The following is a 21,743-nucleotide window of genomic DNA, read 5'->3' on the forward strand; positions in this document are numbered from 1 at the left end:
TTGATTACTGTATTACAGATTCAGTATTATTATTATTTTATTATCTGTTGCTCAGTAAAGTGTGTGAATCTAATCAAGTTTAGGAGTGTAAAATAAATTAGTTTTGATTTAAACTTCTTAGTTTTACATTCTTTGTCAACACTATATATCTGGCTATCTTGGAGAACAAGACAAGGGGTATAACAAAGGAGACATGAGAAAATAACCTTTTGACCCAGAGTTTGGTGGGTGCCTGGAATTCACTGCCTGGTTTGGTGGTGGAGGCAGATACCCTCAATTCACTTAAAAGGTGCTTGGATCTGCACCTAAAGTGCTGTAACCTGCAAGGCTACAGGGCAGGTTCTGAAAGGTGGGATGAGAGTGGGCAACAATTTTTTTTAATACGATGGGCTGAATGATCATGTTCCATGCTATGACCTTTCCGTGGTTCTATTGTTCTAAGGTCCTGATTGTTAATGCAATAGACACCACACTAAATGTAATAGAACTCAGAACATTAATGTAATATAATCCTCATTGTTGATGTAAAAGGATTCTGATTATAATAGAACATTAGTAGAATCATGACTGTTAATGCATTATGAACCTGATTTTGATGCAAACCGATCCTGATTATTGAAGTAGGTTTTCTACAAAAATCAAGCACCTACCATTAAATGCTTTATTTTTGCAGCATTTGGGCCAGCAACAGAAGTCCATTGGGTCACACTCAACAACAGCCTTACCGCTCTTTGAAATCAGTCTGAGCTCCACAGCAGTCTTGGATATCAAAATCCCAAAATTTCATCCCATAACCAGACTGAGAATCTTGACCAACAGTTTGGGAAGCCTTGGTTTACTATTGATGAATGTAAGAAAAGTGTTCTTTATATTGTACTTTATACCCGTTGAAGTAATGTTATTAAAAGTCTTCATTAAGGTCTTTAAATGTTTCAGTAATATTATTAAAGAACCTAAGTTAGGGTATATAAACTGTGTCTGCTAAATTGGAATTAAGATGTAAAAGTGAGGTATTCACTCATTCCAACCATTTACGTGTTTATATATAGTTGGCTAATGGGATATTGTTCTGATTTCCTCTGGTATAGATAATTTGAGGGACTGTGTTTAGACCTAGTTAAGCGTGATTGGGCAGAGAATAGATTCGGATGCCAAAATCGCAGCGGGCCAAATCGTCAAATCTCCGTCACCTCGACATCAGCGTTAATGCAGACCGGAACGCATGTCCAGTAAATACCGTTTGCATATCATTAGCGGGCCTGACCCGGTATTCTCTGGGGGCCTTTGCAATTCTCTGCCTCTGAATGGTCAAATTCCTGACGGGGTGGTTCACTTGTGCTTTTAAAAATCGTGAAACAAACATCGTGGCTGATGAGGAAGAGAGACGAGGCAGGACACGGAGAGGCGCAACCATGGGCTGCTGGGCCGGATGCTGACCGGGCTGGCTGGGGTGGGGGGGGGGGGGTTGGGAGGGTGGTGATGGAGGAACAGACTGAGTGGCCAGGTGACCGCTCCAGTCCCTCCGCCATTGCCGTGGCCTGCAAGGCAGCCATCTTGCTGTGCACGCCACTCACCGCCCATCTTGGCCACTGGTTCTGCAGAGTGACACTGGCCTTATGGGTTCCCTCACCACCCCCCCACACCCGCGCCCCACACTAAATGATACGCCACCCCCCACCCAGCCGTCACCTGCCTATGGGGCATCAGGCAGCCTACTGTAGCTCCTATGGGGTGCCAGGCGGAGTCCATGGAGTATACCACTAGCAAGGGCAGTACCAGCACAAGGCCCAGAGGCCCCCACGGTGCTGGGCACTGATTGGACCAGGAGTGGGGGCATGGGGAGGGAGAACATTCGGGGGAAGAGTCCGCAGTGCCAATCAGGGCCACCATGTAGCCTGTTGGACCTGGTTGGGCACAGCGGTACACAGTATGCTACATGACAGCCTTTCACCCCCTGCAGACAAAGGATTTTGGAATTCAACTCTTAATGTTGGCCTTCCTCCTAGTTGCCGCAGCCCTGGGGGATGCCCTGCGGCTGCATGAGCTGGCACTGCTTGATGAGGAGGAGGAAGCTGCAGAAGTGGAGCATGCAGCAGCGCAGTGTGCAGCAACGGAGTGTACCGCAGAGGAACAGGAAGCAGCTGCCCAGGATGGAAAGCTAACTTCCCAACAGGCCGAGGAGTAGGTGCCAAAGAGGTGCCACATGAGACTTCATGTGTACCAGCAGCGGCTGACATTCAAAGACCTGCAGGACCAGGCATGCTGTCGGAGACTCCGACTGAGCAGGGAGACAGTGCGACATATCTGGCACCACAGGGGAATGGGGGAGGACAACCGCTCTTGGTGGTCGTCAAGGTGACGGTCGCCCTAAACTTCTACACCAGGCAGCTGATGTCTGACCATCGCCTGCGCATCATACACATCTGCACCCGATACCTGGGCAGTGTGCCAACACCTTCATCCTGGCATACTCAACCATTCCTGACTCTTTGAGACGGGGGAGTTTTGGCTCCTGGGTGACAGGGGTTATCCACTACGGGTGGCTGATGATGCCTATTGTTATGGGCCAAGTTTAGAAAACACCAAAATTTATTATGGAGCTCACTTGACTTTTCACTTGCCCATTAATACATTTTTAAACAAAACAAAACAGGTAAACTGATATATCTTCAGTTCACTGAGAGGCAGAGAGAGCAAGTGAACATTAGGCTTTATTAGTCATGAACTTGCCTAGCCAGAGTTGGTTGTACAGATGAATGACGCCCACAGGCGGCTGGTCTATATATGGCCTCGGTGAGGCTGAGACAGAGGCAGAGCCATACCGGGGTTACAGTACAGTACCTGGAAGCAGCTCGTATCTCCACTTCCAGGTCATAGGTCATAGGTCATACATGCATTATGGTGAATTCATTTAGCCCCGTGTGGTGAATGTAATATATATATGTATATATGATAATTCACACTGTCTTTGTAAGCGCAGTAGCGCTATCCTACCACTAGGGGGAGTAGCTCTGGGAGTACTCAGGAACTTGTACTGGGTTCCACCCTTGGCTCCGCCCATGACTCCTCCCCCTAGTGCAGCTGTATAAATACCCTTGTCCAGAGTCAGCCTGAGTTAACTAAGAGTTCATCAACAGGTAACAGGCTGGCTCTGAAGTAAGTCGATTAAAGCCTAGATTCATATCGGAAGCACGTGTCTGGTGAATTGATGGTTCCATCACCCCGTTAAAAAATCAAGTCCAGCGGGGGGTCATTACATTTTCAGTCTATCTGGAGGCCAGATCGTTCTCTTCGACCTCCTCAGCTCTGGCGGAGCGGTGGGCACAGTTGTGATGACTCCAGGGGCGTTGTGTCTGGAGCTTGAGCCTCAGTCCGGTGTGTCGGAGATGGTTGGGGTGTGGGGGTAGGCAGGGGGGGGGGTGATGGGTGGCGGCAGTGGCGGTGCGGGACAATACAGGAGACCCAGGGGAGCGTACAGGGCGCTGTGGGTGGCGGCAGGCAGCGGTGGGGGGGGTTTGGAACATATAGAACATAGAAAATACAGTGCAGAAGGAGGCCGTTTGGCCCATCGAGTCTGCACCGAACCACCCAAGCCCTCACTTCCACCCTATCCCTGTAACCCAATAAACCCTGCTAACCTTTTTTGTCCCTAAGGGCAATTTATCATGGCCAATCCACCTAACCTGCATGTCTTTGGACTGTGGGAGTAAACCGGAGCACCCAGAGGAAACCCACGCAGACACGGGGAGAACGTGCAAACTCCGCACAGACAGTGACCCAACAGGGAATCGAACCTGGGACCCTGGCGCTGTGAAGCCACAGCGCTATCCACTTGTGCTACTGTGCTGTCCTGTACGCAGGGGGGGCACGTTGGCAGGGGAACCAGCTGGACCCTCTCGACCAGAGGGTCGGTCTTATGGCTCCTCATGTGCCTCCGGAGAAGGACTGGTCCCGGAGTTTTCAGCCAAGATGGAAGCAAGACCCCGGAGATGGACTTCCTAGGGAAGATAAACAAATGATCATGAGGGGTCTCATTTGTGGCTGTGCAGAGGAGCGATCTGATGGAGTGGAGGGCGTCAGGGAGGACCTCCTGCCAGCGGGGGATCTGGAGACTTCTAGACCTGAAGGCCAGAATAACGGCCTACCATACCGTCGCATTCTCCCTCTCCACCTGCCCGTTTCCCTGCTAGCAGCCGCGCCATGTAAAGCCTGGCTTTACCTGCAGTTATGAATGGAGAATGGCGGGATCTGTGGTCGCGCACGCGCACATGGTGACCTGTGGCAGCCGCATCGTATAACATGGCAGCCGCCGCGCGCGGACCAGATACGGCTGCCGCAGTCCGCAGCTGCGAGGCGAGGTTCCCAAAAATTGAGAGGTCGTCGTCGGGAAATCTGCCCATCAACGGCAGAGCATCGGGGGAGGGCCTCGGGTGACATCCTGAGGCTGGGTGTGCAGCATACCCTCTGAGTACGCCGCTTTTGAGGGGGCGGAGCATCTGAAAAAACGTGCCATCCCCGATTTCGGCATAAAAACAGATTCTCCGGCTAATCGCCAAACACGATTTGCCGTCGACAATCAGGGAATCCAGCCCTTAGTCTCAGAAATGGAGAATTCAGCCCAAGGTTTTTCCATATTAGCTGTTCATTGTAGAGATATTTCTTTGATGTTACTGCCGTTAAGTCTGCGTTTAAAGACTTCACGTGGCGGCGATGTCGTAGGAAGCCGCACATTTGGGAGCTCCCGATTCAAACGGACTTTTCGGCTCTTTTTAGAGCCCAAAACTGAATTTTTTCGACGTCTCCCAGTGGGAGAAGGTGTGGTGATCAACTTTCTCCACATTTCATGACACGAATTCGCAGTGGAAAGGGGGAAAAAATGGCAGCAGCTCCCCAGAAAAAACGGGGGCAGGATTCCAAGATGGCGGCCGGCGGAGCACCAGAGGAGTGGAGGCTGTGGGCGCAGGAGCAGCAAGCTGTTCTCTTGCGCTGTTTTGCAGATTTTAAGGCTGAGGTGCTGAGCTCTCTGCAGGAAACGAATAAAAAGCTTTCGGAGATTCAGACGACCCAGGGTGCTGCCATCCAGGCGTTGCAGGCGCAGGCCGCTGAACGAGAGGAGGAGGCCGTGGTCCTCGTGAGTAAGGTGGAGGGGCACGAGGCACTCCATAAGAAGTGGCAAGACCGCTTCGAGGAGCTTGAGCACCGCATGAGGCGGAAGAACCTGAGGATCCTGGGCCCTGCGGAGGGGCTGGAGGGGTCGGATATGACAATCTACGTGGCCACGATGCTGAACTCGCTAGTGGGGGCAGGATCTTTCCATCTGCCCCTGGAGCTGGAGGGAGCCCACAGAGTACTGGCCAGGAGGCCTAAGAAGAACGAACCCCCACGTGCGGTGCTGGTGAGGTTCCACCGGTTCAGTGATCGGGAATGTGTGCTGCGCTGGGCCAAGAAGGGTGAAGAGCAGCAATTGGGAGACTGGGGTAGTACGGATCTACCAGGATTGGAGTGCGGAGGTGGCTAAGCGTGGTCCGGGTTCAATCGGACGAAGGAGGTGCTCTATAAGAAGAAAATAAAGTTTGGAATGTTGCAGCCTGCACGCTTGTGGGTAACTTATTTGGAGCAGCATTATTATTTTGATTCCCCGGAGGAGGCGTGGGCCTTCGTGCGGAAGGAGAAGCTGGACTCGAACTAGGGGTTGGGGGTTGCGGGGTCGGTTGTAATGCTTTATTGCTGGTTTCTGCTGTTGCTGTGTTTTTTCTGTACTTTTGTAATTTTGATATGGTTATTTATTGGGGTGTTGTTCTGTTTTTTGTTGGGGGGCATTGTTTGGGTTTTGTATTTTGCGGGGGGGTTGGGGGGGGTTTGTTGTATTCTGTATAGGGTTGGGGGTATGGAGTGGGGCTGGTATTTGGGAGCTGCGTCAGAAGGGTGTGGTGGGGCAGTGCGAAAGCGCGGTTTCCCGCGTTGCGGGGCTGGGGGGTGGAGATGATAACGGGGGGGGGGGGGGCCTTAACTGGTTCCTCCCCACGCTGGAGCGGTGCCTGGAGGAGTGACAGGATGGGGGATGATCCCACTTTGGGAGGGGTCGGGTTATTGGCGGGAGTTTCCAGGGTCAGCAGAAGTTAGCTGACCCACGGAAGAACAATGGAGGACGGTTCGCGGCTAGGAGGGTTCCTAGCCTTGGGGGGGGGGGGAAGGGAGGGCGGGAAAGGGGAATACCGGGTTGCTGCTGGCGGGGTCAGGAAGGAGCTGGTGTGGGCCGGGGGGACAGAGGTGAGGTGTTATCGCTGTGGGGACTGGGTCGGGCGGGGGGTGCTGGCCTGGGACGGGCAGTCGACGGGCTATGGCTAGTCGACGGGGGAGGGGGGCGGGACGCCCTCTGATCCGGTTGCTCACCTGGAATGCGAGAGGATTGAATGGGCCGGTGAAGCGGTCAAGGGTACTTGCTCATCTGAGGGGGCTAAAGGCAGATGTGGCAATGCTTCAGGAGACCCACCTGAAGAACATAGAACATAGAACATAGAACAGTACAGCACAGAACAGGCAGACCAGGTCCGTCTGAGGAAGGGGTGGGTGGGGCAGGTTTTCCACTCCGGGTTGGGTGTGAAGAACCGGGGAGTGGCGATTCCGGTGGGGAAAAATGTGTCATTTGAGGCATCTGAGGTGGTGGCGGATAAGAGGGGTAGGTTTGTTATGGTAAGGTGCAGGCTACAGGGAGAGAAGGTGGTACTTGCTAGTGTGTATGCCCCAAATTGGGATGATGCGGGCTTTATGAGGCGTATGCTGGGACGTGTCCCGGATCTAGAGGCGGGAGGTCTGATTATGGGGGGGACTTCAATACGGTGTTGGATCCTTCACTGGATCGGTTCAGTTCAAGGACGGTAGGAGGCCGGCGGCGGCCAAGTTGCTGAGGGGGTTTATGGACCAGATGGGAGGGGTGGACCCATGGAGGTTTGTGAGGCCGAGGGCACGGGAGTACTCTTTCTTCTCCCATGTACATAGGGTTTATTCTCGGATAGACTTCTTCGTGGTGAGTAGGGGACTGATTCCGAGAGTGGAGGAGGCCGAATATTCGTCCATTGCAATCTCCGACCACGCTCCGCATTGGATGGAGTTGGAGATGGGGGAGGTGCGGGACCAGCGCCCGTTGTGGCGGTTGGATATGGGGTTGTTGGCGGTGGAGGAGGTGTGCGGGATGGTCCGGGCAAGTATTGAGGGGTACCTCGAGGTGAATGATACGGGGGAGATCCAGGTGGGGATGGTCTGGGAAGCCCTGAAGGCAGTGATTCGTGGGGAGCAGATATCCATCCGGGCACACAGGGAGAGGAGCGAGAGGAGTGAGCGGGATAGACTGGTGGGGAAGATGCTGGAGGTAGACAGGAGGTACGCAGAGGCACCAGAGGAGGGATTGTTGGGGGAGAGGCGCAGCCTACAGGCTAAATTTGATTTGTTGACCACTAGAAAGGCGGAGGCACAGTGGAAGAAGGCACAAGGGGCAGTGTATGAACATGGTGAAAAGGCGAGTAGGATGCTGGCTCATCAGCTCCGCAAGCGGGATGCGGCTAGGGAAATTGCTGGAGTAAGAGATAAGAGTGGGAATGTGGTGCGGAAAGGGGTAGAGGTGAATGAGGTCTTCAAGGACTTTTACGGGTAACTGTACCGGTCCGTGCCAACGGTGGAGAGGAGGGGAATGGAGAGTTTTCTCGACAGGCTATCTTTCCAGAAGGTGCAGGAGGAACAGGTGGAGGGGTTGGGGGCGCCGATTGAGCTGGAGGAGCTGGTTAAGGGGATTGGGCAGAAGCAGTCAGGGAAGGCGCCGGGGCCGGATGGGTTCCCGGTGGAGTTTTATAAAAAGTTTGTGGACCTAGTGGGCCCCTTGCTGGTGCGGACACTTAATGAGGCGTGGGAAGGGGGGACTTTGCCCCCGATGATGTCGCGGGGCTGATTTCTTTAATCTTAAAGAGGGACAAGGACCCCCAGCAGTGTGGTTCATACAGGCCCATATCTCTCCTTAATGTGGATGCCAAGGTGCTGGCAAAGATCCTCGCCACCAGGATAGAGGACTGTGTGCCAGGGGTTGTACACGAGGACCAGACAGGTTTTGTTAAGGGAAGGCAGCTGAACACGAATTTGCGGAGGTTGTTGAATGTCATCATGATGCCGGCGATTGAGGGGGAGGCTGAGATAGTGGTGGCGCTGGATGCAGAGAAGGCCTTCGATAGAGTGGAGTGGGGGTACTTATGGGAGGTGTTGGGGAGGTTTGGATGTGGTGAAGGGTTTATTAGATGGGTGAGGCTGCTATATGAGGCCCCGATGGCGTGTGTGGCCACGAATGAGAGGAGGTCGGAGTACCTCCGGCTTTACTGAGGGACCAGGCAGGGTTGCCCCCTGTCCCCCTTGTTGTTTGCATTGGCAATCGAACTGTTGGCGATGGCATTGAGGGATTCAGGGAGATGGAGGGGCTTGGTGCGGGGTGGGGAGGAACATAGGGTGTCGTTGTATGCCGATGACCTGTTACTGTATGTGGCGGACCCGGTGGGAGGGATGCCGGGGGTGATGGAGCTGCTAGCTGAGTTTGGGACCTTTTCAGGCTATAAACTAAATCTAGGCAAGAGTGAGGTGTTTGTGGTGCACCCTGGCGACCAGGAGGAGGGAATTGGTAGGCTCCCGCTTAGGAGGGCAGGGGAGAGTTTTAGGTACCTGGGGGTGCAGGTGGCCAGGGACTGGGGGACTCTTCACAAGCATAATTTCACCAGGCTTGCGGATCAGATGGAGGAGGAGTTCAAGAGGTGGGACATGCTGCCATTGTCGTTGGCGGGGAGGGTGCAGTCCGTCAAAATGACGGTGCTTCCGAGGTTCTTGTTCCTCTTTCAGTGCCTACCCATCTTCATCCCCAGGGCCTTCTTTAGGAGGGTGACTAGCAATATTTTGAGCTTTGTGTGGGCACATGGGACTCCGAGAGTGAAGAGGCTTTTCCTGGAGCGAGGGAGGGATAGAGGCGGGCTGGCGCTGCCCAACCTTTTGGGGTACTATTGGGCGGCCAATGTGTCAATGGTGCGTAAATGGGTGATGGGGGGGGGGCGGCATGGAAAAGAATGGAGATGGCGTCTTGTAGAGGTACGAGCCTGGGTGCCCTGGTAACGGAGCCGTTGCCGCTCTTTCCTAAGAGGTATACCACGAGCCAGGTGGTGGCGGCGACCCTAAGAATCTGGGGACAGTGAAGACGGCATAGGGGGGAAACAGGGGGCTCGATGGAGGCTCCATTAGGTGGAAATCATCGGTTCATCCCGGGGAACACTGATGGGGGATTTAGGGGGTGGCAAAGGGTGGGCGTCAGTAAATTGAGGGACCTGTTTATTGGCAGGAGGTTTGCGGGCCTGGGGCAACTGGAAGATAAATTTGGGCTCCCCCAAGGGAACATGTTCAGATACTTGCAGGTAAAGGCGTTTGCTAGGCGACAGGTGGAGGAATTTCCTTTTGCTGCCCTCGCGGGGGGCGATGGACAGAGTGCTTTCGGGGGTGTGGGTCGGAGAGGGGAAGGTGTCGGACATTTATAAGGTAATGCAGGAGGTGGAGGAGTCGTCAGTGGAGGAGCTGAAGGCTAAATGGGAGGGGGAACTCGGGGAGCAGACAGAGGATGGGACTTGGGCGGATGCCTTGGAGAGGGTCAACTCTTCCTCTTCATGTGCGAGGCTTAGTCTCATCCAATTTAAGGTGCTGCATCGGGCCTATATGTCTGGGACTCGGATGAGTAGGTTCTTAGAGGGTGAGGACAGGTGCACCAGGTGTTCGGGGAGCCCAGCGAATCATGCCCATATGTTCTGGGCATGCCCGGCACTGGAAGAATTCTGGAAGGGGGTGGCGGGGAAGGTGTCGAAGGTGGTTGGATCCAGGGTCAAACCAGGTTGGGGACTCGCGATTTTTGGAGTTGCGGCGGAGCCGGGAGTGCAGGAGGTGAAAGAGGCCGGTGTTTTGGCATTTGCGTCCCTAGTAGCCCGGCGGAGGATCTTGATGCAGTGGAAAGATGCGAGGCCCCCAAGTGTGGAGACCTGGATCAGTGACATGGCGGGATTTATAAAATTGGAGAGGGTCAAATTTGCCCTGAGAGGATCAGTACAAGGGTTTTATAAACGATGGCAGCCTTTTCTGGACTTTCTGGCTCAAAGATAGGTATCTTGGTCAATAGCAGCAGCAACCCGGGGGGGGGGGGGGGGGGGGGGGGGAGTGTTCTTTATTATTGTTTCTATTTTTTCTATGGTTATTTAACTTAATATTGTGTTAATTTAAGTTGTTGTTAATATGTTTTGTTGTTCATTGAGGATGGGCGAATGTTTATGACTGTTATCATTATTGTTATGGTTGGTATTTTATTGCGGATCGTTGTTGTTATATAAATACAACATTTTTCAATAAAAATTATTTTAAAAAAAGTCTGCGTTTAAATTAAAGTTTATTTTAACATAAAGGAAAACTATTTGTTAGTGGAATCACTCCTGGATGAAGTATCCTTTCCTCAGTTTTACAAATTTCAAAGTGTTGGGGGTTTTCGTCTCGTAAATTGGGGTCTGGTCCGGTATCCTAACACTTACAATAGGCTGACAGTGAGTGTTATAATAACAATCTTTATTGTCACAAGTAGGCTTACATTAACACTGCAATGAAGTTACTGTGAAAAGCCCCTAGTCACCACATTCCGGCGCCTGTTCGGGTTACCGGAGGGAGAATTCAGAATGTCCAAATTACCTAACAGCATGTCTTTTGGAACTTGTGGGAGGAAATCGGAGCACCCGGAGGAAACCCACGCAGACACGGGGAGATAGTGCAGACTCCACACAGGCAGTGACCCAAGCCGGGAATCAAACCTGGGACCTTGAAGCTGTGAAGCAACAGATGGCAGTGTTTACTGAATTAGCAGGACAGTGAGTACTATTGATGGAAAGTGTTCACTGTAATAGGTGGACAGTGAGTATTATGGATGGCCAGTGTTTACTATAAAAGGGCGACAGTGAGAATTAAAGACAGACACTGTTCACTGCAATGGGAGACAGTGAATATTATGGACAGTGTTGACTGTCATAGGGGAACATAGTTTTATAGACAGAGTGAGTTTAATGTAATGGGGGGCAGTGAGTAGTATAGACTGTAAGGGTCCTTCCTGTTTGTTTCTCTTTATTCCCTGTTTTATTCCTTTATTTCCCTAGTTTTTACTTTTGCTGTTACAGTTTTGATCCATGGATGATTTATGGAAATGTGTCTTTTAGGAATTTGGCCAGTTCCTTTAATTCGAGCAGAAGCCTGCATTGGTTTGGCCTGGGGTTGTGGACTGACCGGCACCAATGATAAAGATTGACTGAGTCTCGGTTTAATTGATTTGACTGATGGCCAATTAATGGGACTAAAAGGCAGTGATCTACCCAGTAACAGGTGGTGCTTGGATATTATTATTCTGGAATGTGTCTCAGTGTGACAAGGCATGTGTTTCATTTCACTTTTGATTCCGTAGGCTGGATGGAGAAATCTAACCAATTCACTCCAGGAATATCCATTTCACTGTGAAAACCAGCACTCTCTGCAAAAATGGCCGTGCAAGCAGAATCCAGAATCTTTCTGCAAAACAGGCTGGTCTGAAGCTCTCCTGTAAAAGTTGTGAATAAAATATTGTAACTGCAAGGAAGATCATTACGGGCTACAGGCCAGAGACTTTAAACCACACTCATACTGTGAAGAGAGTGCACTGAAGAATTCATAATCTGAAGAAAGGACTCTCATTTTTTTACCTTAATCCTATTATTTTTATCCCTTTCCACCCTTCTGTGTTTATCTGTCTTATGTGTGTGGGTAAAAGAGCGAGTCAAGTATTAGCTTGATGTTACGCAGCTGTATTCACTGCATATTTCAGTTTTAGTTAAATAAAGTAGTTATGTTTCAACTTACAAACTTGATGACTGTAATTATTGGGCAGCCAAGGGCCAAAGATTTCGCGAATTTTTATAAGAATTATTGGTTAATTTACTGGTGTTGGGACTCTGGGACCTGTGGGTTTGGAATTGACCCTGTACTTGCCCAGGGTGGTGTAACAAGTCTGACAGTGTTTAATGTAATAGGCAGACTTTGTGTATTCTAAACAAACTCACACACTAGAGGGACAGTGAACATTGTAGACCCACAGTCTTAGTGTGTATTATAGCAGACTGTGTTTACTCCAAAGAGGACAATGAATAATCTAGATGGACAGTGTTTGATACGATAGTCAGTATTATAGAAGGACAGTGTTTGCAACGTTCAGTGAATATTAAAGATAAACAGAGCTTACTCTAATGGGGACAGTGAGTATTATAGACTCACAGTTTTTAATGTAATAGTGGGATTGTGAGTTGTAAAGATTGACAGTGTTTTCTGAACTGGAGGCAGTGAATATTATTGATGGATATTTTTTACTACAGTAGAGGGACAGTGAGTATTATTGATGGACAGTATTTACTGTAATGGGGGTTCAGTAAGTATTATAGATGGGTAGTGTTCACTGTAGTAGTGGGAGAGTGAGAATTGTAGACAGGCAAAGCAGCTTTGACAAAGGGCCATATGGACTTGAAACATTAGCTCTTTTCTCTCCCTACAAATGCTGACAGACCTGCTGAGATTTTCCAGCATTTTCTCTTTGGTTTTAGACTCCAGCATCAGAAGTAATATGCTTTTATTTATTTAACTGAGTATTATAGTATTATAGTAATAGACAATTTTTATTGAAATTGGGCAACTGAGTGTTATAGACGGACAGTGTTTATTGAAATGGGGCAACTGAGTATTATAGACGGACAATGTTTATTGAAATGGGGCAACTGAGTGTTATCGACGGACAGTGTTTATTGAAATGGGGCAACTGAGTGTTATAGATGGACTGTGTTTATTGAAATGGGGCAACTGAGTGTTCTGGATGGACAGTGTTTATTGAAATGGGGCAACTGAGTGTTCTGGATGGACAGTGTTTATTGAAATGGGGCAACTGAGTGTCTGGATGGACAGTGTTTATTGAAATGGGGCAACTGAGTATTCTGAATGGACAGTGTTTATTGAAATGGGGCAACTGAGTGTTCTGGACGGACAGTGTTTACTGAAATAGGGCAACTGAGTGTTATGCATGGTCAGTGTTCACTGTAATATGCGGGCTGAGTATTATAGAGAAAGTGTTTACTACACTAGGTGGACAGTGAATATTATAGTCAGATCATGTTTGCTGTAATAGGTCACAATGAGTATTATATATGTTTACTACAATAGGAGAAGAGTGAATTATCTAGATGGACAGTGTTTAATACAGTTGAGGAACAGTGGGTATTATAGATGAACAGTGTTTACTGTAATGGGGTGAAAATGAGTATTACAGGTGGACAGTATTTACAGAAAGGGGACCAATATTATAGACAGGCAGTGTTTACTGTAATAGGCAAACTGTGTATTTAGGCAGACAGTGTTTCCTAAACTAGGGGGACAGTGAGTATTCCAGACCAACAGTCCTTATTGTAATTGGGTTACGGTGAGTATTATAGATCAATTGTGTTTATTGTAATAGAAGAGGGGGTATTATAGATTGACAGTATTAACTATGATAGATAGTCAGTATTATAGATGGACAGTATTTATAGTAATAGAGGATATGTATTATAGATGGACAATGTTTACTGTAATGGGGTGACAGTGTGTATTACAGGCGGACATAGACATAGAATTTTCAGTGCAGAAGGAGGCCATTCAGCCCATTGAGCCTGCACCAGCCCTTGGAAAGAGCACCTGACTTAAGCCCACGCTACCGCCCCATACCTGTAACCCAGCAACCCCACCCAACCCTTTTGGACACTGAGGGAAATTTATCACGGCCAATTCACCTAACCCACACATCTTTGGACTGTGGGAGGAAACTGGAGCACCCGGAGGAAACTCACGCACACATAAGGAGAACGTGCAGGCGCCACACAGACAGTGACCCAAGCCAGGAATCAAACCTGGGATCCTGGAGCTGGGAGGCGATGTGCTAACCACTGTGCTACCATGCCGACAGTTTTTACAGTAATTGGGAACAGTAAATATTATAGATGGACAGTGTTTGCAGTAATAGGGATCTGTGGGTATTATAGAACAGACAGAGTTTACTGTAATGGGGACAGTGAGTATTATAGACGGGTTGTGTTTACTACTATACGGGACAGTGAGTTTTCTAGACAGATGGTGTTTACTGTAATAGGGGAAAGTATTATAGATGGACAGTGTTTACTGTAATGGGGTCAGTGAGTATTACAGACAGGTAGGGGGACAGTGAGTATTATAGATGGAGAATGCTTATTGTAATAGGGTAACAGTGAGTGTTATAGACGGACAGTGAGTATTTTAGATAGGCAGTGTGTACTGGATTAGGGGTGATTGAGTGGTGCAAATGAAGTGTTTTCTGTAAACGGGGACTGTGAGTATTATAGATGGGCAGTGTTTACTACAATGCAGGGACAGTGAGTATTATAGATTGACAGTGATTAATACAACGGGGGAGCGAGTATTATAGATGGACAGTGTTTCCTGTAATAGGACAGTGAGTATATGGGCGCACAGTGTTTACTGTGGACAGTGCGCATGGACCTGCAGTGTTCTGGATGTTGCCAGATGACTGCAGGCTGAGCTGAACAGGCGGGGATGCCGAGCTGAATGGGGTACTGGGACAGCGCCACCGGTTACAGTCGGGGAAATGAAATGAGTCGCGGAGAGGAGAATATGTCTGAAGGCTCAAAATACGTCTTAGTAAAGCAGGTCAGCTGTGAGGCCAATCCGCAATCGGACCAGGTAAATATTTGTGGAAGGTCCCTCCTCCGCCCCCGGAGGTGTGTCAGTAAAATGTGCAGACCGAATCTGCATTAATGTCAGGGCTTGATATTAAGCAAATCTAAGGATACTAATAATCGTTCAGATGTGTTTGATGCATTGAACACTGCTATCTAATGATGTGGAGATGCCGGCGTTGGACTGGGGTGAGCACAGTAAGAGGTCTTACAACACCAGGTTAAAGTCCAACAGGTTTGTTTCAAACACTAGCTTTCGGAGCACTGCTCCTTCCTCAGGATTCTAAGCATTGTCTGGCATCTTTGACTTTATCTATATATATGTTTCTGGAACATACCTCTTCATTCACCTGAGAATGAAGCAGTGCTCCGAAAGCTAGTGTTTGAAACAAACCTGTTGGACTTTAACCTGGAGTTGCAAAACTTCTTACTGTGCTCGATTTTAATGCAATAGATTCTCGTCCACACATCGCAGGAATGACTCGCATCATGTTAAATAATTTCAAATCCATCAAATTGTCGCCGCCACTTGGGGAAAGCAACAAAGTATTCAATTATTTCTGTCGTCAAAAACTTTGGAAAAATCTGAGGGTGAAGGTTAATCTTGTTAACTCGTGAAAGGCAGGAGGCGGGTCAAATACTTGCATCTTGCTTCACATGTACCGAACTCTCCAATGGCACTGAGCACCTCCCTCAGGGCGGGCTCGGTGAGCGTGGCGATGGACGAAATGTTAATCAGTTCCTCTCCCCCCACCTCTCCCCAAATCTGGAAATGAGGTCGCTATTCCCTCAAACATAACACTGGAAATAGTATTTAATAGTTCAATTTTATCCCTGTAATGCCTGCACTAAGGTCTCGTATAACATGGTGCAAAATCTGACTCCAAATGAATGTGTAAACAGGCAGTAAGGTCTGCAAGCAAGCACTGAACCAATCTATTATCAACATAGTTTTGGAATCACTTTGCAGCTGGCACATCTGTGGTAGAATGAGCCCGGGAAATAACTGTCCACTGTTAAATAAACCACTTTGCTGGATTAAAAAGGACAAATGTCAAATTCTCAAGCAGGCGGATGTCTACTCATGCAGGCAAAATAGGAATTAATTTTCCCCTCCCCTAACTCCTGCCACCTTCCTACTCACCCACCCCCTCCCCCACCATGGCATTTATGTCATTGTATCTCCCAGCCCTGCTTGAGCCCCTCCGAAACTCTGCTGCCTGTGTCCAACTCGCACCAAATCCTGTTCACCCATCATCCCCTTGTGTTCACAAGCCCTACAGTGGCTCCCAGTCTGGTAACACGTGGATTTCAAAATTCTCATCACCGTTTTCTCATGGCCTCTCCCTGTATCTGAAAATCTCTCCAGCCTGACCACCCTTCAAATTTCTGCCCTCCTCTTAACTCTGGTCTCTCACACGTCCCAGACCTCCCATGCCCTGCCCCGGCCATTGGGCAGCTGTGCGTTAATTTTCTCAGCCCCAAATCCTGGAATTTTCTCCCTGAAATTCTCCATCTTTCTGCCTCTCCCTCCTCTTTAAAGACTCTGGTTTGGTTGCGGAGTGCCCAAAGCGACTTGACCACAGCATGCAGAGTGCACAGTGAGGTAGTTCAAAGTCCAGTTTGGCATAGGTGCCTGAAACTGGCAGTGAGCAGCAAATTTGCATATGCCTCTATTTACACAGGAACGCTCAGGCATCCGCCTGTAAACCCTCAGTGCAGTGCCATCAAATTTCACGACCTTACACTTTGCTGCTCTCTGACTAAAAGGGATAATGTGAGTAATCAATTGGTAGTTTTAAAAATATGCTCTGATGTTGCGACTTCCTTTTTGGTATAGAAGCAGAGACACAGTTCATTACACAATGACACATAGCTTCAATTCCTGTTATCCAGTTACCCTCCCATCAACATTATGTTGTTTGTAGTGTTTTGTACGTGTGAGAATAATGGCCAAAAATACCTTTATGTCAGCTGAATTACTGAGCCCAGTTGCTGTTTTGCATAGGAGCTGTTGATTATAAATCTACAAATTGAATAAAATGTTATTGATTATATTGTTTCATTTCCTTGGATCAATGGAGTTGATCCATTTTGCTTGCCAATTTTGAGGAGATAATTGTTTGCCGTTTTCTCTATTTCGGATTCTTATTTAACAGTTCCCACATTTCCGCTTCCTGACAGTGGACCAAATCCAGTTATGAATCAGTAGACTGTTCCTCACATTATTAAAATGCCTGGCCATCAAGTGTTGGCAGGTAATTTGGCCTTGAGAGGGGAGTAGGGAGCGAGGGTAGTGGTTGATCACAACTCAATAGAATTCTGTCGCCTGTTGGTGCATTGTTGTACTTCCAGGTGCAGTCCATGGATAAGCTTAGTTAGCACAAACTGAACCTGGTTTGTCTGACTGAATGCTAAAATGCAGTTAATTTTCATCCTGGTCATTGATTGTATTTTTTAAAAATAAATTTAGAGTACCCATTTTTTTTCCATTTAAGATGTAATTTAGTGTGGCCAATCCACCTACCCTGCACATCTTTGGGTTGTGGGGATGAGACCCACGCAGACACGGGGAGAACATGCAAACTCCACACGGACAGTGACTGGGCCGGGATCCAACCCGGATGCTCTGCGATGTAGGCAGCAGTGCTAACCCCTGTGCCACCGCGCTACCCCTGATTGTATAGCCTTTAGAAGAGTAGTACTATTTCAGTTGTTTCAAAGGTAGCAACAGCAATACTGATACTGTAATAATAAAATCTCTCTGCTTTAGATCGTGGTAACCAGAAAATTAACCATATGCAGCAAATTATGCTTTGCAATTGGAGGTATGCCATTCAGGATGGTTAAAAGCACAATCGGATTCTATATGCAAATCTATCTTCTTGATATTGTACAGGTGGGTATATTTAACAGGTACGGCGTCAAATATATTTATGTTATTCTTTTTGAGAACTGTTCCCTTCTGTGCCTTGTATATTAATTGCGTTTAATTGTAGGCAGGTTGTGGACATTAAACTGTAGAGTCATTCCCACCCCTATAAATGATGGAAAATAAAATCAGTACCAATGTAAAAAAAAAGAGATTGGGTGCGATCTAAAAAAAAAATCAGAGTCTGTTCTCTGTGGAATTAGCGGAGTTGTTCCTGGCACTTGTAGTGATTAAATGGCGCCTGATCTCCCAAATCCCCGACTCAGTACCCAGAATCCCCCCCAATGCCCCAACTCACCTATCAGGGGGTCCGTGTCCACCCCCCCGCCCCCCCCCCCCGCCCCGCCCCCCGCCCCGCATCCCACCTCACATGGGCAGAGCACCCCTGGGCCCAATCCTGGTGTGGGAAAAGTGCCACCAGGACACCTTGGCACTGCCAGCCTGGCACCCTGGTAGTCTCTTTACTTCCCCCGACCCTCTTGTCACGCACTGTAGAGTTCCAGGAGCCTGTACGCTGCACATTTTTGAGGAGGGCCAAGTCATAAAGTCAGGCAAGAAATGTGCAGCTCCCAACTAAGGTAAGTAAAAAGGAGTGGAGAGGTATTCCAACGGAGGTTGCCACTCCTTGGAAATTCTGGCCCAATGTTTCAGTACTCTTACCAAGATTTAGAATCCACACTATGTTGAAACTTTACATGAATGCTAACAAGATGTTACTGTCACTTTGAGAGAGCATATAATGCACCAAGGCAACAATTCAGCTGGTTGGCATATGTACATGTAGTTACTTGCAGGCACAGGAATATGCTTTTCATGTTGCATTAGTATTTTTCGAGATAGGTCTCCCGAGGTGTGTTGTCGTAACACTTTAAGGGACGATTTGCTGAAAGGGTCATGTGGCAGCACGGTAGCACAGTGATTAGCATTGCTGCCTCACAGCGCCAGGGACCCGGGTTCAATTCCGGCCTTGGGTCACTGTCTGTGTGGAATCTGTACATTCTCCACGTGTCTGCGTGGGTTTCCTCTGGGTGCTCCGGTTCTTCCAACAGTAAAAAGATGTATGGGGTGGGTGGATTGGCCATGATAAATTGCCCTTAGCGTCCAGGGATGTGCATGTTAGATACCGTGGTTGCAGGGATTTTGGGGGGGGGGGGGGTGGAGCCGCGGCACGGCACATGGGTGGAGTGCTCATTTGAAGGGTCGTGCAGACCCGATGGGTCGAATGGTCTCCTTCTGCACTGTTGGGATTCTGTGATCCAATGGAGAGCAGGGTTGGAATCTTGGCTGGACCTGTTCCAACAGCCGGAGTTTTGGGCCAAGGAGCTCAGATCTTTATATTCATCCTCTGTAAGGTGCACAGTTATTGATAACAAACCTTTGCTAGTTCTCCAACCTGGGTTCGAGCCTTACCTCACTACACTACACATGTACACTATCAATACAAGCTACTTACTTTTGTGCTGCATATTATTTTTAATACATTTGTGGAATGTGAGTGCCACTAGCAAGGCAAGCATTACCCATCCCTAATTGAACTTGAGGTGGTGTTGCTGGACTGTCTTCTTGAACTGCTGCAGTTCAAGCGGTGTAGGTCAACCCACAGTCAGAGTCAATGGCCATTGAAGGGAACAGCGGACAACTCTCAACCTCCAGGTCATGGCTGAGGAGGACGGGCAGCCAACTAACCAAAAAGATCAGAGGTCACCAGGCCAGATAGCCAGCAGCAGCAGCCAGGAAGCTAGCCAGGAGCACACGCCGTCATTGAGGGACGAGGCTCAAGGCCCAGCCACCTGAGCGAAAGCTGAGAGGTAAGCAGAGCAGCAGTTGGGAGATGGGAAGAAGGTCAGGCAAGCACTGGCATCATGTTTCAAGGAATCAAGGACATCGGTCAGCTGGAGCAGGGCAACTCTGATAGAGCCCAGGGCCAGCTAGGGAGAGCTGAGGGCTTGGCGGGCAGTGAGGGTGAGAATTTGGGTTTCTGGGCCTTGTGTTGTGTGAGCTGAGGGTGGGTAGGTTCAGGAGGGCATTGAAATAATTTGGGGTGGGGCTCAGTGACATTGGAGCAGGCTGCAATGTCACTGAGGGCAGGACATGACGTGGGCCATGCAAAGAGAGAGCACACAGGGCCCCCAAAAGCAGAAGTCCGCCTCTGCCTGCAGTGCAGTAGGGTAGGAGTTCCAGGATTTTCTCCCAGTAACAGTGAAGGAGCAAAACCTCCTGGATTCACACAAGCTGGTATGTAGCTTGAACATTTGGGTGACAAATCTTTCTGTTCTTTCCAATTCAAATATGTGTTTATTTGTATCTGACTAGAAGAAAAGGTCACATTTAGCAGATGAGAGCAAATGTGAACCAGATAGGGCTCTTTCAATTGTGTTGAGATCTGTTAACTCCCTTTGAGGAGAGAGTCGTCCAAATTCTGTGACTGAAAGTTGTAGTGCGAAGGGAAGAGAGGAAGAACGGAGGCTTCGCACCGAGCTGGTCTCACTATTTCCTTAATATTCTTTTCCCCCAACTTACTCATGCACACATACTGCACATCATAGCAGCAAATCACAGATTGGACCTGATTTTTTGATATGTTCCTTCAAGCATACCCATTTTATTGGGCATATTTGTCTGAAAATTGGAGTGGGGATGGCTTTTGCTGCTTTTCTGTCACCCTGGGATTTCCAGGGCTGTGTGAAGAGTATAAACAGTATGTAGAGGCCCATTCTGGGCAGCACGGTAGCATAGTGGTTAGCACAGTTGCTTCACAGCTCCAGGGTCCCAGGATCGATTCCCGGCTGGGTCACTGTCTTTGCGGAGTCTGCACATTCTCCCTGTGTCTGCGTGAATTTCCTCCGGGTGCTCCGGTTTCTTCCCATAGTCCAAAGATGTGTGGGTTAGATGTATTGGCCATGCTAAAATGTCCTTAGTGTCCAATAAGGTTTAAGTGGGGGGTTACTGGATTACGGGGATAGGGTAGATATGTGGGCTTAAGTAGGGTGTTCTTTGTCAGGGCTGTGTCGACTCGATGGGCCGAATGGCCTCCTTCTGCACTGTAAATTCTATGATTCTATGATCACAGGTGTGCAAAAGAGCTTGAAAGGGATTGTTCCCAGCCTCGTGTCTCTCTTTCCTGCCACAATGCTGACTGGGTGCAGCTGAGAGGTGCCCATTGAAATGTGGCACTGTAGCTTGCCTCACTAATTGGAGGGTCTTCAGTGCTCCTGAGAATGAGGTCGATAATGGGCAGGCGAGTGCACTTTCTGGTCCGTAAGCTTCGCCAAGACTCCTGCACGCAGTTATGATCTTCCCCCTGTTGATCTCTATGGTTCTCTGCATTTGTGTCAACAATCATATCCTGCAGCCTGGGAATCTCTTGACACAAAAAACAATTCCACTGCTTTGCAATTTGCTACCTGTTAGTGAGATGTTGTCAGCTAGTATTTTGTCTGCAGCAGCATAAATCGCAGCTGTCAGCAAGATACGGATGAAAAATTGGAGGCTGCAAATAAATGCAAAGCTAGGCCACAGCTGAAAACAATGCAAAACGAAATCTGACTGAATAATGAACACAGCAAAGTTCTAGAGGTTTAATGATACTCCATTGATGAGTGCAGTATCATGACCCAGAGTTGGCACCTACTGGACCCATCTATCTGGAAAGGCACATACTGACACCCAGTAACTGCATTCTTCCAACAGTGGCTTAGAATTTGCAAGAAAGGTGCATTTGATTAAAAACAACATAATTCAAGTGTTGCACTCCTGATTTACCAGTTGTAAACTTACACTACTTAGAAAATCATAAGAAGTTTTGCAACACCAGGTTAAAGTCCAACAAGTTTGTTTTGAATCACTAGCTTCCGTGTTGTGCGAAAAGACACGGAAACCATTTCCATGAGGCGGCTTGGGCAGTGGGATCCGGCTCCCGAGGAGGGTGTTCAGGGCTTGGAGCTAATACAAAATACCATCTACTCAGACGGGAGCCCAGTGCACAGCTGTGC

At 48.7% G+C, this 21,743-nt stretch overlaps 1 protein-coding gene across 4 annotated transcripts in view; it reads left to right on the top strand.

Annotated features, from left to right (window-relative positions):
• Positions 1–653: 653 nt before the first annotated feature.
• Positions 654–21,743, top strand: part of mfsd2b (major facilitator superfamily domain containing 2B) — a 159,208-nt gene continuing 138,118 nt past the window's right edge. Inside the window, exons 1-3 of one of the 4 annotated variants that reach the window (XM_038800197.1) lie at positions 14,346–14,823; positions 16,505–16,596; positions 17,593–17,718. In XM_038800197.1, coding sequence (XP_038656125.1) covers positions 17,650–17,718 — 69 coding nt within the window. In that variant the 5' untranslated portion in view covers positions 14,346–14,823; positions 16,505–16,596; positions 17,593–17,649. Of the gene's footprint in view, positions 851–14,341; positions 14,824–16,504; positions 16,597–17,592; positions 17,719–21,743 lie in introns of those variants that run through there. The other 3 variants (XM_038800195.1, XM_038800196.1, XM_038800194.1) reach the window with 3 other exon arrangements.

Source organism: Scyliorhinus canicula, chromosome 6, assembly GCF_902713615.1.
Source record: "Scyliorhinus canicula chromosome 6, sScyCan1.1, whole genome shotgun sequence".
Lineage (NCBI taxonomy): Eukaryota > Metazoa > Chordata > Chondrichthyes > Carcharhiniformes > Scyliorhinidae > Scyliorhinus > Scyliorhinus canicula.